This window comes from Hemitrygon akajei, chromosome 6, assembly GCF_048418815.1.
Source record: "Hemitrygon akajei chromosome 6, sHemAka1.3, whole genome shotgun sequence".
NCBI classification, from domain to species: Eukaryota; Metazoa; Chordata; class Chondrichthyes; order Myliobatiformes; family Dasyatidae; genus Hemitrygon; species Hemitrygon akajei.
In genome coordinates this window covers 105,244,825-105,259,833 of record NC_133129.1, presented here as the reverse complement: position 1 = coordinate 105,259,833, position 15,009 = coordinate 105,244,825, and the positions used below count along the sequence as shown (strand labels likewise).

At 52.1% G+C, this 15,009-nt stretch overlaps 1 protein-coding gene across 1 annotated transcript in view; it reads left to right on the top strand.

The window, feature by feature from the left end:
• LOC140729373 (E3 ubiquitin-protein ligase RNF144B-like) overlaps positions 1-13,401 on the top strand; it is a 30,669-nt gene extending 17,268 nt beyond the window's left edge. Inside the window, exon 5 of the mRNA XM_073049046.1 lies at positions 1,338-13,401. Coding sequence (XP_072905147.1) covers positions 1,338-1,739 — 402 coding nt within the window. The 3' untranslated portion in view covers positions 1,740-13,401. The remainder of the gene's footprint in view (positions 1-1,337) is intronic.
• Positions 13,402-15,009: the final 1,608 nt, after the last annotated feature.

Here is a 15,009-nt window from a genome sequence, read left to right as displayed (position 1 = left end):
CTGGGTGCTACGCAGTTCGAAGCCGTCAACGAACCCCGTCCAAACTGGCAGAAAAACTACAAACGAAGCTTCCACACTAAACCGGCAGCTCACTTAGATGTTCTAGAGACGTTCCAAACCAATTTCCAAGTAATTCAAGACCTTCATAAAGCAGTTTCCCCCCGATTTCTCCCAGCGCAATCAGAACAGCTCCACTCTGCGTCTGACCCTGGGAATGTGTGATGGGACAGTGTGGAGGGAGATTCACTCTGTGTCTGACCCCGTGGAGTGTGTGATGGGACAGTGTGGAGGGAGTTTCACTCTGCGTCTGACCCCGGGAGTGTGTGATGGGACGGTGTGGAGGGAGATTCACTCTGCGTCTGACCCCGGGAGTGTGTGATGGGACGGTGTGGAGGGAGATTCACTCTGCGTCAGACCCCGGGAGTGTGTGATGGGACGGTGTGGAGGGAGATTCACTCTGCGTCTGACCCCGGGAGTGTGTGATGGGACGGTGTGGAGGGAGATTCACTCTGTGTCTGACCCCGGGAGTGTGTGATGGGACGGTGTGGAGGGAGATTCACTCTGTGTTTGACCCAGGGAGTGTGTGATGGGACGGTGTGGAGGGAGTTTTAACAATGTGTCTGACCCCGGGAGTGTGTGATGGAATGGTGTGGAGGGAGTTTTAACAAAGTGTCAGATCCCGGGAGTGTGTGATGGGACGGTGTGGATGGAGTGTGTTATGGGACGGTGTGGAGGGAGCTTCACTCTGTGTCTGACCCCGGGAGTGTGTGACCGGACGGTGTGGAGGGAGTTTTAACAATGTGTCTGATCCCGGGAGTGTGTGATGGGATGGTGTGGAGGGAGGGTCACTCTGTGTCTGATCCCGGGAGTGTGCAATGGGACGGTGTGGAGGGAGGGTCACTCTGTGTCTGATCCCAGGAGTGTGCAATGGGACGGTGTGGAGGGAGCTTCACTCTGTGTCTGACCCCGGGGGTGTGAGATGGGACGGTGCGGAGGGAGTTTCACTCTGTGTCTGACCCCGGGAGTGTGAGATGGGACGGTGCGGAGGGAGTTTCACTCTGTGTCTGATCCCGGGAGTGTGCAATGGGACGGTGTGGAGGGAGCTTCACTCTGTGTCTGACCCCGGGGGTGTGAGATGGGACGGTGTGGAGGGAGCTTCACTCTGTATCTGACCCGCGAGGGTCTGTTGGGACGGTGTGGAGGGAGATTCACTCTGTGTCTGACCCCGGGAGTGTGAGATGGGACGGTGTGGAGGGAGCTTCACTCTGTATCTGACCCGCGAGGGTCTGTTGGGACGGTGTGGTGGGTATTGGCTGACTTTGTCCTCTCTCCGGCAGTGCCCACGGTGTGCCAGGCTGGTACAGAGAAGCAGTAGCGAGGTTCTGTGTGTTGAATGCCCTCAGTGCCCGGGATGGAGGGAGAAGGATTTCTGGTTCTGCTGGAATTGTCGTCGGGAGTGGAAGGGCTCGAACACTCTGGGGGTGACTTGCCCCCACTCCGACTGCAGCCCGCTGCTGCTCCTAAGCTCGTGCAATCTCATTGAGCGTCTGAACAGCAAGGTTGACGGCTGCCCAAGTGTGCGGTCCTGCCCCCGGTGTTCGGTGCTCATGTCCCACAAGGGCGGCCGCAATTACATGATTTGCCCCAGCTGCAATTATCACTTCTGTTATCGGTGCCTCCAGTCCATTGATCTCTGCGTTGATGCCTGCAACATTCTGCCAAACCCCAGGGTCCCCTAACTCTCCGAACACTGCAGAGGCAACTACACAGTGTCCACGAGACCTAGAGGCAGAATCGGGCCAATCAACCCATTGAGTCCTCCTTCAGTAATCATGGCTGATTTGCTTGTCTGCAGTCCCACTCTCCTGCATTCTCCCCGGAACATTTGATGCCCTGACTGACTAATCAATAACCTATCAACCTCCACTTTACCCAATGACTTGACCTCCACAGCTCTCTGTGGCAATGAATCCCACAGATTCACCACCCCCTGGCTGAAGAAATTCCTCCTCATCTGTTCTAAAGGGAAATTTTTCTAATTTGAGACTGTGCCCTCTGGTCCTAGACTCCCCCACCATAGGAAACATCCTCTCCACATCCACTCTATCTGTGTCCTCTGGTCCTAGACTCCCCCACAATAGGAAACATCCTCTCCACATCCACACTATCTGTGTCCTCTGGTCCTAGACTCCCCCACTGTAGGAAACATCCTCTACACATCCACTCTATCTGTGTCCTCTGGTCCTAGACTCACCCACTATTGGAAACATCCTCTCCACATCCACTCTATCTGTGCCCTCTGGTCCTAGACTCCCCCACCATAGGAAACATCCTCTCCACATCCACTCTATCTGTGCCCTCTGGTCCTAGACTCCCCCACAATAGGAAACATCCTCTCCACATCCACTCTATCTGTGTCCTCTGGTCCTAGACTCCCCCACTATTGGAAACATCCTCTCCACATCCACTCTATCTGTGCCCTCTGGTCCTAGACTCCCCCACCATTGGAAACATCCTCTCCACATCCACTCTATCTGTGTCCTTTGGTCCTAGACTCCCCACTATAGGAAACATCCTCTCCACATCCACTCTATCTGTGCCCTCTGGTCCTAGACTCCCCCACCATAGGAAACATCCTCTCCACATCCACTCTATCTGTGTCCTCTGGTCCTAGACTCCCCCACCATAGGAAACATCCTCTCCACATCCATTCTATCTGTGCCCTCTGGTCCTAGACTCCCCCACCATAGGAAACATACTCTCCACATCCACTCTATCTGTGTCCTCTGGTCCTAGACTCCCCCACCATAGGAAACATCCTCTCCACATCCACTCTATCTGTGTCCTTTGGTCCTAGACTCCCCCACCATAGGAAACAACCTCTCCACACTCATGCTATCTGTGTCCTCTGGTCCTAGACTCCCCCACTATTGGAAACATCCTCTCCACATCCACTCTATCTGTGCCCTCTGATCCTAGACTCCCCCACCATAGGAAACATCCTCTCCACATCCACTCTATCTGTGCCCTCTGGTCCTAGACTCCCCCACTATAGGAAACATCCTCTCCACATCCACTCTATCTGTGTCCTCTGGTCCTAGACTCCCCCACTATAGGAAACATCCTCTCCACATCCACTCTATCTGTGTCCTCTGTTCCTAGACTCCCCCACCATAGGAAACATCCTCTCCACATCCACTCTATCTGTGTCCTCTGGTCCTAGACTCCCCCATTGTAGGAAACATCCTCTCCACATCCTCTCCATCTGTGCCCTCTGGTCCCAGACTCCACCACTATAGGAAACATCCTCTACACATCCACTCTATCTGTGCCCTCTGGTCCTAGACTCCCCCACCATAGGAAACATCCTCTCCACATCCACTCTATCTGTGTCCTCTGGTCCTAGACTCCCCCACTATTGGAAACATCCTCTCCACATCCACTCTATCTGTGTCCTCTGGTCCTAGACTCCCCCACTGTAGGAAACATCCTCTCCACATCCACTCTATCTGTGCCCTCTGGTCCTAGACTCCCCCACTGTAGGAAACATCCTCTCCACATCCACTCTATCTGTGCCCTCTGGTCCTATACTCCCCCACAGTAGGAAACATCCTCTCCACATCCACTCTATCTGTGTCCTCTGGTCCTAGACTCCATCACTATTGGAAACATCCTCTCCACATCCACTCTATCTGTGCCCTATGATCCTAGACTCCCCCACTATAGGAAACATCCTCTCCACATCCACTCTGTCTGTGTCCTCTGGTCCTAGACTCCTCCACTATAGGAAACATCCTCTCCACATCCACTCTGTCTGTGTCCTCTGGTCGTATACTCCTCCACTTTAGGCAACATCCTCTCCACATCCACTCTATCCGTGTCCTCTGGTCCTAGACACCCCCACTATAGGAAACATCCTCTCCACATCCACTCTGTCTGTGTCCTCTGGTCCTATACTCCTCCACTTTAGGCAACATCCTCTCCACATCCACTCTATCTGTGTCCTCTGGTCCTAGTCTCCCCCACCATAGGAAACATCCTCTCCACATCCACTCTATCTGTGTCCTCTGGTCCTAGACTCCCCCACCATAGGAAACATCCTCTCCACACTCATGCTATCTGTGTCCTCTGGTCCTAGACTCCCCCACTATAGGAAACATCCTCTCCACATCCACTCTATCTGTGCCCTCTGATCCTAGACTCCCCCACCATAGGAAACATCCTCTCCACATCCACTCTATCTGTGCCCTCTGGTCCTAGACTCCCCCACTATAGGAAACATCCTCTCCACATCCACTCTATCTGTGTCCTCTGCTCCTAGACTCCCCCACTATAGGAAACATCCTTTCCACATCCACTCTATCTGTGTCCTCTGGTCCTAGACTCCCCCACTATAGGAAACATCCTCTCCATATCCACTCTATCTGTGCCCTCTGGTCCTAGACTCCCCCACCATAGGAAACATCCTCTCCACATCCACTCTATCTGTGTCCTCTGGTCCTAGACTCCTCCATTGTAGGAAACATCCTCTCCACATCCTCTCCATCTGTGCCCTCTGGTCCCAGACTCCCCCACTATAGGAAACATCCTCTCCACATCCACTCTATCTGTGCCCTCTGGTCCTAGACTCCCCCACCATAGGAAACATCCTCTCCACATCCACTCTATCTGTTTCCTCTGGTCCTAGACTCCCCCACTATTGGAAACATCCTCTCCACATCCACTCTATCTGTGTCCTCAGGTCCTAGACTCCCCCACTGTAGGAAACATCCTCTCCACATCCACTCTATCTGTGTCCTCTGGTCCCAGACTCCCCCATTGTAGGAAACATCCTCTCCACAACATCTCTATCTGTGTCCTCTGGTCCTAGACTCCCCCACTATAGGAAACATCCTCTCCACATCCTCTCTATCTGTGTCCTCTGGTCCTAGACTCCCCCACCATAGGAAACATCCTCTCCACATCCACTCTATCCGTGTCCTCTGGTCCTAGACACCCCCACTATAGGAAACATCCTCTCCACATCCACTCTGTCTGTGTCCTCTGGTCCTATACTCCTCCACTTTAGGCAACATCCTCTCCATATCCACTCTATCTGTGTCCTCTGGTCCTAGACTCCCCCACCATAGGAAACATCCTCTCCACATCCACTCTATCTGTGTCCTCTGGTCCTAGACTCCCCCACTATAGGAAACATCCTCTCCATATCCACTCTATCTGTGCCCTCTGGTCCTAGACTCCCCCACCATAGGAAACATCCTCTCCACATCCACTCTATCTGTGCCCTCTGGTCCAAGACTCCCCCACCATAGGAAACATCCTCTCCACATCCACTCTATCTGTGCCCTCTGGTCCTAGACTCCCCCACAATAGGAAACATCCTCTCCACATCCACTCTATCTGTGTCCTCTGGTCCTAGACTCCCCCACTATTGGAAACATCCTCTCCACATCCACTCTATCTGTGCCCTCTGGTCCTAGACTCCCCCACCATTGGAAACATCCTCTCCACATCCACTCTATCTGTGTCCTTTGGTCCTAGACTCCCCACTATAGGAAACATCCTCTCCACATCCACTCTATCTGTGCCCTCTGGTCCTAGACTCCCCCACCATAGGAAACATCCTCTCCACATCCACTCTATCTGTGTCCTCTGGTCCTAGACTCCCCCACTATTGGAAACATCCTCTCCACATCCACTCTATCTGTGCCCTCTGGTCCTAGACTCCCCCACCATTGGAAACATCCTCTCCACATCCACTCTATCTGTGTCCTTTGGTCCTAGACTCCCCACTATAGGAAACATCCTCTCCACATCCACTCTATCTGTGCCCTCTGGTCCTAGACTCCCCCACCATAGGAAACATCCTCTCCACATCCACTCTATCTGTGTCCTCTGGTCCTAGACTCCCCCACCATAGGAAACAACCTCTCCACACTCATGCTATCTGTGTCCTCTGGTCCTAGACTCCCCCACTATTGGAAACATCCTCTCCACATCCACTCTATCTGTGCCCTCTGATCCTAGACTCCCCCACCATAGGAAACATCCTCTCCACATCCACTCTATCTGTGCCCTCTGGTCCTAGACTCCCCCACTATAGGAAACATCCTCTCCACATCCACTCTATCTGTGTCCTCTGGTCCTAGACTCCCCCACTATAGGAAACATCCTCTCCACATCCACTCTATCTGTGTCCTCTGTTCCTAGACTCCCCCACCATAGGAAACATCCTCTCCACATCCACTCTATCTGTGTCCTCTGGTCCTAGACTCCCCCATTGTAGGAAACATCCTCTCCACATCCTCTCCATCTGTGCCCTCTGGTCCCAGACTCCACCACTATAGGAAACATCCTCTACACATCCACTCTATCTGTGCCCTCTGGTCCTAGACTCCCCCACCATAGGAAACATCCTCTCCACATCCACTCTATCTGTGTCCTCTGGTCCTAGACTCCCCCACTATTGGAAACATCCTCTCCACATCCACTCTATCTGTGTCCTCTGGTCCTAGACTCCCCCACTGTAGGAAACATCATCTCCACATCCACTCTATCTGTGTCCTCTGGTCCCAGACTCCCCCATTGTAGGAAACATCCTCTCCACAACCTCTCTATCTGTGTCCTCTGGTCCTAGACTCCCCCACCATAGGAAACATCCTCTCCACATCCACTCTATCTGTGTCCTCTGGTCCTAGACTCCCCCACCATAGGAAACATCCTCTCCACATCCACTCTATCTGTGCCCTCTGGTCCTAGACTCCCCCACTGTAGGAAACATCCTCTCCACATCCACTCTATCTGTGCCCTCTGGTCCTATACTCCCCCACTGTAGGAAACATCCTCTCCACATCCACTCTATCTGTGTCCTCTGGTCCTAGACTCCATCACTATTGGAAACATCCTCTCCACATCCACTCTATCTGTGCCCTATGATCCTAGACTCCCCCACTATAGGAAACATCCTCTCCACATCCACTCTGTCTGTGTCCTCTGGTCCTAGACTCCTCCACTATAGGAAACATCCTCTCCACATCCACTCTGTCTGTGTCCTCTGGTCGTATACTCCTCCACTTTAGGCAACATCCTCTCCACATCCACTCTATCCGTGTCCTCTGGTCCTAGACACCCCCACTATAGGAAACATCCTCTCCACATCCACTCTGTCTGTGTCCTCTGGTCCTATACTCCTCCACTTTAGGCAACATCCTCTCCACATCCACTCTATCTGTGTCCTCTGGTCCTAGACTCCCCCACCATAGGAAACATCCTCTCCACATCCACTCTATCTGTGTCCTCTGGTCCTAGACTCCCCCACCATAGGAAACATCCTCTCCACACTCATGCTATCTGTGTCCTCTGGTCCTAGACTCCCCCACTATAGGAAACATCCTCTCCACATCCACTCTATCTGTGCCCTCTGATCCTAGACTCCCCCACCATAGGAAACATCCTCTCCACATCCACTCTATCTGTGCCCTCTGGTCCTAGACTCCCCCACTATAGGAAACATCCTCTCCACATCCACTCTATCTGTGTCCTCTGCTCCTAGACTCCCCCACTATAGGAAACATCCTTTCCACATCCACTCTATCTGTGTCCTCTGGTCCTAGACTCCCCCACTATAGGAAACATCCTCTCCATATCCACTCTATCTGTGCCCTCTGGTCCTAGACTCCCCCACCATAGGAAACATCCTCTCCACATCCACTCTATCTGTGTCCTCTGGTCCTAGACTCCTCCATTGTAGGAAACATCCTCTCCACATCCTCTCCATCTGTGCCCTCTGGTCCCAGACTCCCCCATTGTAGGAAACATCCTCTCCACAACATCTCTATCTGTGTCCTCTGGTCCTAGACTCCCCCACTATAGGAAACATCCTCTCCACATCCTCTCTATCTGTGTCCTCTGGTCCTAGACTCCCCCACCATAGGAAACATCCTCTCCACATCCACTCTATCCGTGTCCTCTGGTCCTAGACACCCCCACTATAGGAAACATCCTCTCCACATCCACTCTGTCTGTGTCCTCTGGTCCTATACTCCTCCACTTTAGGCAACATCCTCTCCATATCCACTCTATCTGTGTCCTCTGGTCCTAGACTCCCCCACCATAGGAAACATCCTCTCCACATCCACTCTATCTGTGTCCTCTGGTCCTAGACTCCCCCACTATAGGAAACATCCTCTCCATATCCACTCTATCTGTGCCCTCTGGTCCTAGACTCCCCCACCATAGGAAACATCCTCTCCACATCCACTCTATCTGTGCCCTCTGGTCCTAGACTCCCCCACCATAGGAAACATCCTCTCCACATCCACTCTATCTGTGCCCTCTGGTCCTACACTCCCCCACCATAGGAAACATCCTCTCCACATCCACTCTATCTGTGCCCTCTGGTCCTAGACTCCCCCACCATAGGAAACATCCTCTCCACTTCCACTCTATCTGTGCCCTCTGGTCCTAGACTCCCCCACCATAGGAAACATCCTCTCCACATCCACTCTATCTGTGTCCTCTGGTCCTAGACTCCCCCACTATTGGAAACATCCTCTCCACATCCACTCTATCTGTGTCCTCTGGTCCTAGACTCCCCCACTGTAGGAAACATCATCTCCACATCCACTCTATCTGTGTCCTCTGGTCCCAGACTCCCCCATTGTAGGAAACATCCTCTCCACAACCTCTCTATCTGTGTCCTCTGGTCCTAGACTCCCCCACCATAGGAAACATCCTCTCCACATCCACTCTATCTGTGTCCTCTGGTCCTAGACTCCCCCACCATAGGAAACATCCTCTCCACATCCACTCTATCTGTGCCCTCTGGTCCTAGACTCCCCCACTGTAGGAAACATCCTCTCCACATCCACTCTATCTGTGCCCTCTGGTCCTATACTCCCCCACTGTAGGAAACATCCTCTCCACATCCACTCTATCTGTGTCCTCTGGTCCTAGACTCCATCACTATTGGAAACATCCTCTCCACATCCACTCTATCTGTGCCCTATGATCCTAGACTCCCCCACTATAGGAAACATCCTCTCCACATCCACTCTGTCTGTGTCCTCTGGTCCTAGACTCCTCCACTATAGGAAACATCCTCTCCACATCCACTCTGTCTGTGTCCTCTGGTCGTATACTCCTCCACTTTAGGCAACATCCTCTCCACATCCACTCTATCCGTGTCCTCTGGTCCTAGACACCCCCACTATAGGAAACATCCTCTCCACATCCACTCTGTCTGTGTCCTCTGGTCCTATACTCCTCCACTTTAGGCAACATCCTCTCCACATCCACTCTATCTGTGTCCTCTGGTCCTAGACTCCCCCACCATAGGAAACATCCTCTCCACATCCACTCTATCTGTGTCCTCTGGTCCTAGACTCCCCCACCATAGGAAACATCCTCTCCACACTCATGCTATCTGTGTCCTCTGGTGCTAGACTCCCCCACTATAGGAAACATCCTCTCCACATCCACTCTATCTGTGCCCTCTGATCCTAGACTCCCCCACCATAGGAAACATCCTCTCCACATCCACTCTATCTGTGCCCTCTGGTCCTAGACTCCCCCACTATAGGAAACATCCTCTCCACATCCACTCTATCTGTGTCCTCTGCTCCTAGACTCCCCCACTATAGGAAACATCCTTTCCACATCCACTCTATCTGTGTCCTCTGGTCCTAGACTCCCCCACTATAGGAAACATCCTCTCCATATCCACTCTATCTGTGCCCTCTGGTCCTAGACTCCCCCACCATAGGAAACATCCTCTCCACATCCACTCTATCTGTGTCCTCTGGTCCTAGACTCCTCCATTGTAGGAAACATCCTCTCCACATCCTCTCCATCTGTGCCCTCTGGTCCCAGACTCCCCCATTGTAGGAAACATCCTCTCCACAACATCTCTATCTGTGTCCTCTGGTCCTAGACTCCCCCACTATAGGAAACATCCTCTCCACATCCTCTCTATCTGTGTCCTCTGGTCCTAGACTCCCCCACCATAGGAAACATCCTCTCCACATCCACTCTATCCGTGTCCTCTGGTCCTAGACACCCCCACTATAGGAAACATCCTCTCCACATCCACTCTGTCTGTGTCCTCTGGTCCTATACTCCTCCACTTTAGGCAACATCCTCTCCATATCCACTCTATCTGTGTCCTCTGGTCCTAGACTCCCCCACCATAGGAAACATCCTCTCCACATCCACTCTATCTGTGTCCTCTGGTCCTAGACTCCCCCACTATAGGAAACATCCTCTCCATATCCACTCTATCTGTGCCCTCTGGTCCTAGACTCCCCCACCATAGGAAACATCCTCTCCACATCCACTCTATCTGTGCCCTCTGGTCCTAGACTCCCCCACCATAGGAAACATCCTCTCCACATCCACTCTATCTGTGCCCTCTGGTCCTAGACTCCCCCACAATAGGAAACATCCTCTCCACATCCACTCTATCTGTGTCCTCTGGTCCTAGACTCCCCCACTATTGGAAACATCCTCTCCACATCCACTCTATCTGTGCCCTCTGGTCCTAGACTCCCCCACCATTGGAAACATCCTCTCCACATCCACTCTATCTGTGTCCTTTGGTCCTAGACTCCCCACTATAGGAAACATCCTCTCCACATCCACTCTATCTGTGCCCTCTGGTCCTAGACTCCCCCACCATAGGAAACATCCTCTCCACATCCACTCTATCTGTGTCCTCTGGTCCTAGACTCCCCCACCATAGGAAACATCCTCTCCACATCCATTCTATCTGTGCCCTCTGGTCCTAGACTCCCCCACCATAGGAAACATCCTCTCCACATCCACTCTATCTGTGTCCTCTGGTCCTAGACTCCCCCACCATAGGAAACATCCTCTCCACATCCACTCTATCTGTGTCCTCTGGTCCTAGACTCCCCCACCATAGGAAACATCCTCTCCACATCCACTCTATCTGTGTCCTTTGGTCCTAGACTCCCCCACCATAGGAAACATCCTCTCCACATCCACTCTATCTGTGTCCTCTGGTCCTAGACTCCCCCACTATTGGAAACATCCTCTCCACATCCACTCTATCTGTGTCCTCTGGTCCTAGACTCCCCCACTGTAGGAAACATCCTCTCCACATCCACTCTATCTGTGTCCTCTGGTCCCAGACTCCCCCATTGTAGGAAACATCCTCTCCACAACCTCTCTATCTGTGTCCTCTGGTCCTAGACTCCCCCACCATAGGAAACATCCTCTCCACATCCACTCTATCTGTGTCCTCTGGTCCTAAACTCCCCCACCATAGGAAACATCCTCTCCACATCCACTCTATCTGTGCCCTCTGGTCCTAGACTCCCCCACTGTAGGAAACATCCTCTCCACATCCACTCTATCTGTGCCCTCTGGTCCTATACTCCCCCACTGTAGGAAACATCCTCTCCACATCCACTCTATCTGTGTCCTCTGGTCCTAGACTCCATCACTATTGGAAACATCCTCTCCACATCCACTCTATCTGTGCCCTATGATCCTAGACTCCCCCACTATAGGAAACATCCTCTCCACATCCACTCTGTCTGTGTCCTCTGGTCCTAGACTCCTCCACTATAGGAAACATCCTCTCCACATCCACTCTGTCTGTGTCCTCTGGTCGTATACTCCTCCACTTTAGGCAACATCCTCTCCACATCCACTCTATCCGTGTCCTCTGGTCCTAGACACCCCCACTATAGGAAACATCCTCTCCACATCCACTCTGTCTGTGTCCTCTGGTCCTATACTCCTCCACTTTAGGCAACATCCTCTCCACATCCACTCTATCTGTGTCCTCTGGTCCTAGACTCCCCCACCATAGGAAACATCCTCTCCACATCCACTCTATCTGTGTCCTCTGGTCCTAGACTCCCCCACCATAGGAAACATCCTCTCCACACTCATGCTATCTGTGTCCTCTGGTCCTAGACTCCCCCACTATAGGAAACATCCTCTCCACATCCACTCTATCTGTGCCCTCTGATCCTAGACTCCCCCACCATAGGAAACATCCTCTCCACATCCACTCTATCTGTGCCCTCTGGTCCTAGACTCCCCCACTATAGGAAACATCCTCTCCACATCCACTCTATCTGTGTCCTCTGCTCCTAGACTCCCCCACTATAGGAAACATCCTTTCCACATCCACTCTATCTGTGTCCTCTGGTCCTAGACTCCCCCACTATAGGAAACATCCTCTCCATATCCACTCTATCTGTGCCCTCTGGTCCTAGACTCCCCCACCATAGGAAACATCCTCTCCACATCCACTCTATCTGTGTCCTCTGGTCCTAGACTCCCCCACTATGGGAAACATCCTCTCCACATCCACTCTATCTGTGTCCTCTGGTCCTAGACTCTCCCATTGTAGGAAAAATCCTCTCCACATCCACTCTATCTGTGTCCTCCGGTCCTAGACACCCCCACTATGGGAAACATCCTCTCCACATCCACTCTATCTGTGTCCTCTGGTCCTAGACTCTCCCATTGTAGGAAAAATCCTCTCCACATCCACTCTTTCTCAGTATTCTGTAGGTTTCAATGAAGTACCCCTCGTTTGTCTAAACTCCAGTGAATACAGGCCCAGAGCCATCAAATACTCCTCATACGTTAACCCTTTCTCGTTAACCTCCTCAGGGCCCTCTCCAATTCCTGCACCTCCTTTCTTAAATTAGAGGCCCAAAACCTCATTTTAAACACCGGTGCCTGTCGATCCGAGTTCGGGTTCTCATTCAATGATGTTCCCCCTAGGTGTTTGCCCCTCTGCTGGGGTTTTGCCCCTTGTTGCTGCTTGTAGATGCAGGAACCAGGCTGAAGAGAACGACAACAGCTGGCCATGCACCTTTAAGCAATGTTGGTTGGCTGACACCTCCCTTTCAAGAGGAACGGGTTCCTGGCGGACAGATGTGATTCAACTCGGGAGTGGTGGCAGCAGTTACTGGGGGCAGTGTGGTGGGGAGGGAATCAGACCCTGGCCTGTGAACCAGCCAAAACCCTGCTGCAGTCCTCAGCTTGTGAAATCTCACTCCACAGGAGACCGCTTGGCCCATCAAGCCCATGCTTTCCCTCCTAGCATCCCGACCCCCTCCATTCTCCATATCCAATGCCCCCCCTCCCCCAGTTTGCTCTGGAAAACCCTGTTGAATCCGCTCCCCCCTCCCTTCTAGGAATCCAGTACCACAACAACTCACCTGCTCTTCCCCCTGGTTCTTCTGCTGTTGATCTTCCCTCCCTGGCCTTTGGGCACCCAGCCTCCTGCGCCAGGAACAGATCCCTCAGTGCTGGTTCCCGCTACCCTGGGGAAATGTCTGTGGTGTGGTGTCTACGAGCCAATGGTGAACCTGTACAGTACGAAAAAAGGGAAATAAAGATGGCATTTGAATAAAACTGATCTTCGGTGTTCACACACACACTCACACTCACACACACACAGAGTTACACAGAAACACACACACATTCACATACACTCACCCACACACTCACACTCACATGCGCGCGCACACACACACACACTCTCCCACACACTCACACGCACACACACACAGTTACACAGAAACATACACACATTCACGTACATTCACCCACACTCGCACACACACACACACACACACACACTACACACACTCAGACACACACACTCTCACACACAGTTACACAGAAACATACACACATTCACGTACACTCACCCACACACTCACACTCACATGCACACACACACACACACAGGAACACACTACACACACTCACACATTCAGGCACATGCACTCACACAGATACACATACTCACAAACATACACTCACAGACACAGACACACATGTACACACACTTAGACGCTCACACATTTCCACAACACATCCACTTACACACACTTAGACATATACACTCATACCACTCACACAGATACACACCGACAAACATACACATACACTGACACACGCATACAGTCAAACACACACGTACCCACTCACGCACACAGTCACACACACATACACCCAGAGTCAGATACACGCACTCTGTCACACATTCATACAGGCATACTTCCTTCCCTTTCTACTCCCGCACAGACATACACACACTCACACTCACCCGCACACTCTGAACCACACACACACACATACATACAAACACATCTTCGGTTGTCCATCGGAATCCAATGACGACGTCCACTCCTTTAACGGTGAGATCTTTGATGACTATACAGTCCTATCCTGGACCCACAAGTTCTGTTGCAGGTGGGACATGTATATGTGGTAGTGGTGGTAGTGATGGCAACCATGGCTGCATTTCTCCTGGCTCTCTTCTGCTGTCTTCTGGTTGTTCTTTCCATCTCCAGAATATGAACCCCGTCCCTACACAGCTGTCGCCAAGTGTTACAGTCAGCAGCAACATCCTCCAGGTCCTCGGGTCTGATCTTGCGCTTCCTCAAAGCATTCTTCATCTGATCCTTATAGAACTTCTTCAGCCCTCCAGCTGAGCGTCGACCGTGATGTAGCTGACCGTATAACACTCTGCGGGGTAGCCGACATGGGGGCATCCTTATCACGTGCCCCAGCCACTGCAGCTGACACTGGGTGACCATGGCCTCAATACTCCTGCAGTTGGTCTTTACAAGTATTTCAGTGTGAGGCACCCGCTCACGCCAGGTAATTCCCAGGATGTGCTGAAGGCAGCTTATGTGGAAGCGCTCCAAGGACTTGATGTGACGGCTGTAGGTTACCCGAGCTTCACAGCCATAAAGGAGGGTGGTGACACAGATTGCTTGGTATACGGCGACCTTTGTGGAGGGACGAAGGCTCCTGTTCTGAAAGACTCTACACCGAAGTCTTCCAAAGGCAGCTGATGCCTGTTTAATGCGGCTCTGTATGTCGTTGTCAATGCCGCTATCCTCAGAGAGAATGCTCCCCAGATATTAGAAAGATGGCACTACTGACAGCTTTTCATCACCAGTGAAGGCTGGTAGGGTGGGTGGGACACTGGTACACCATTGGCAAACC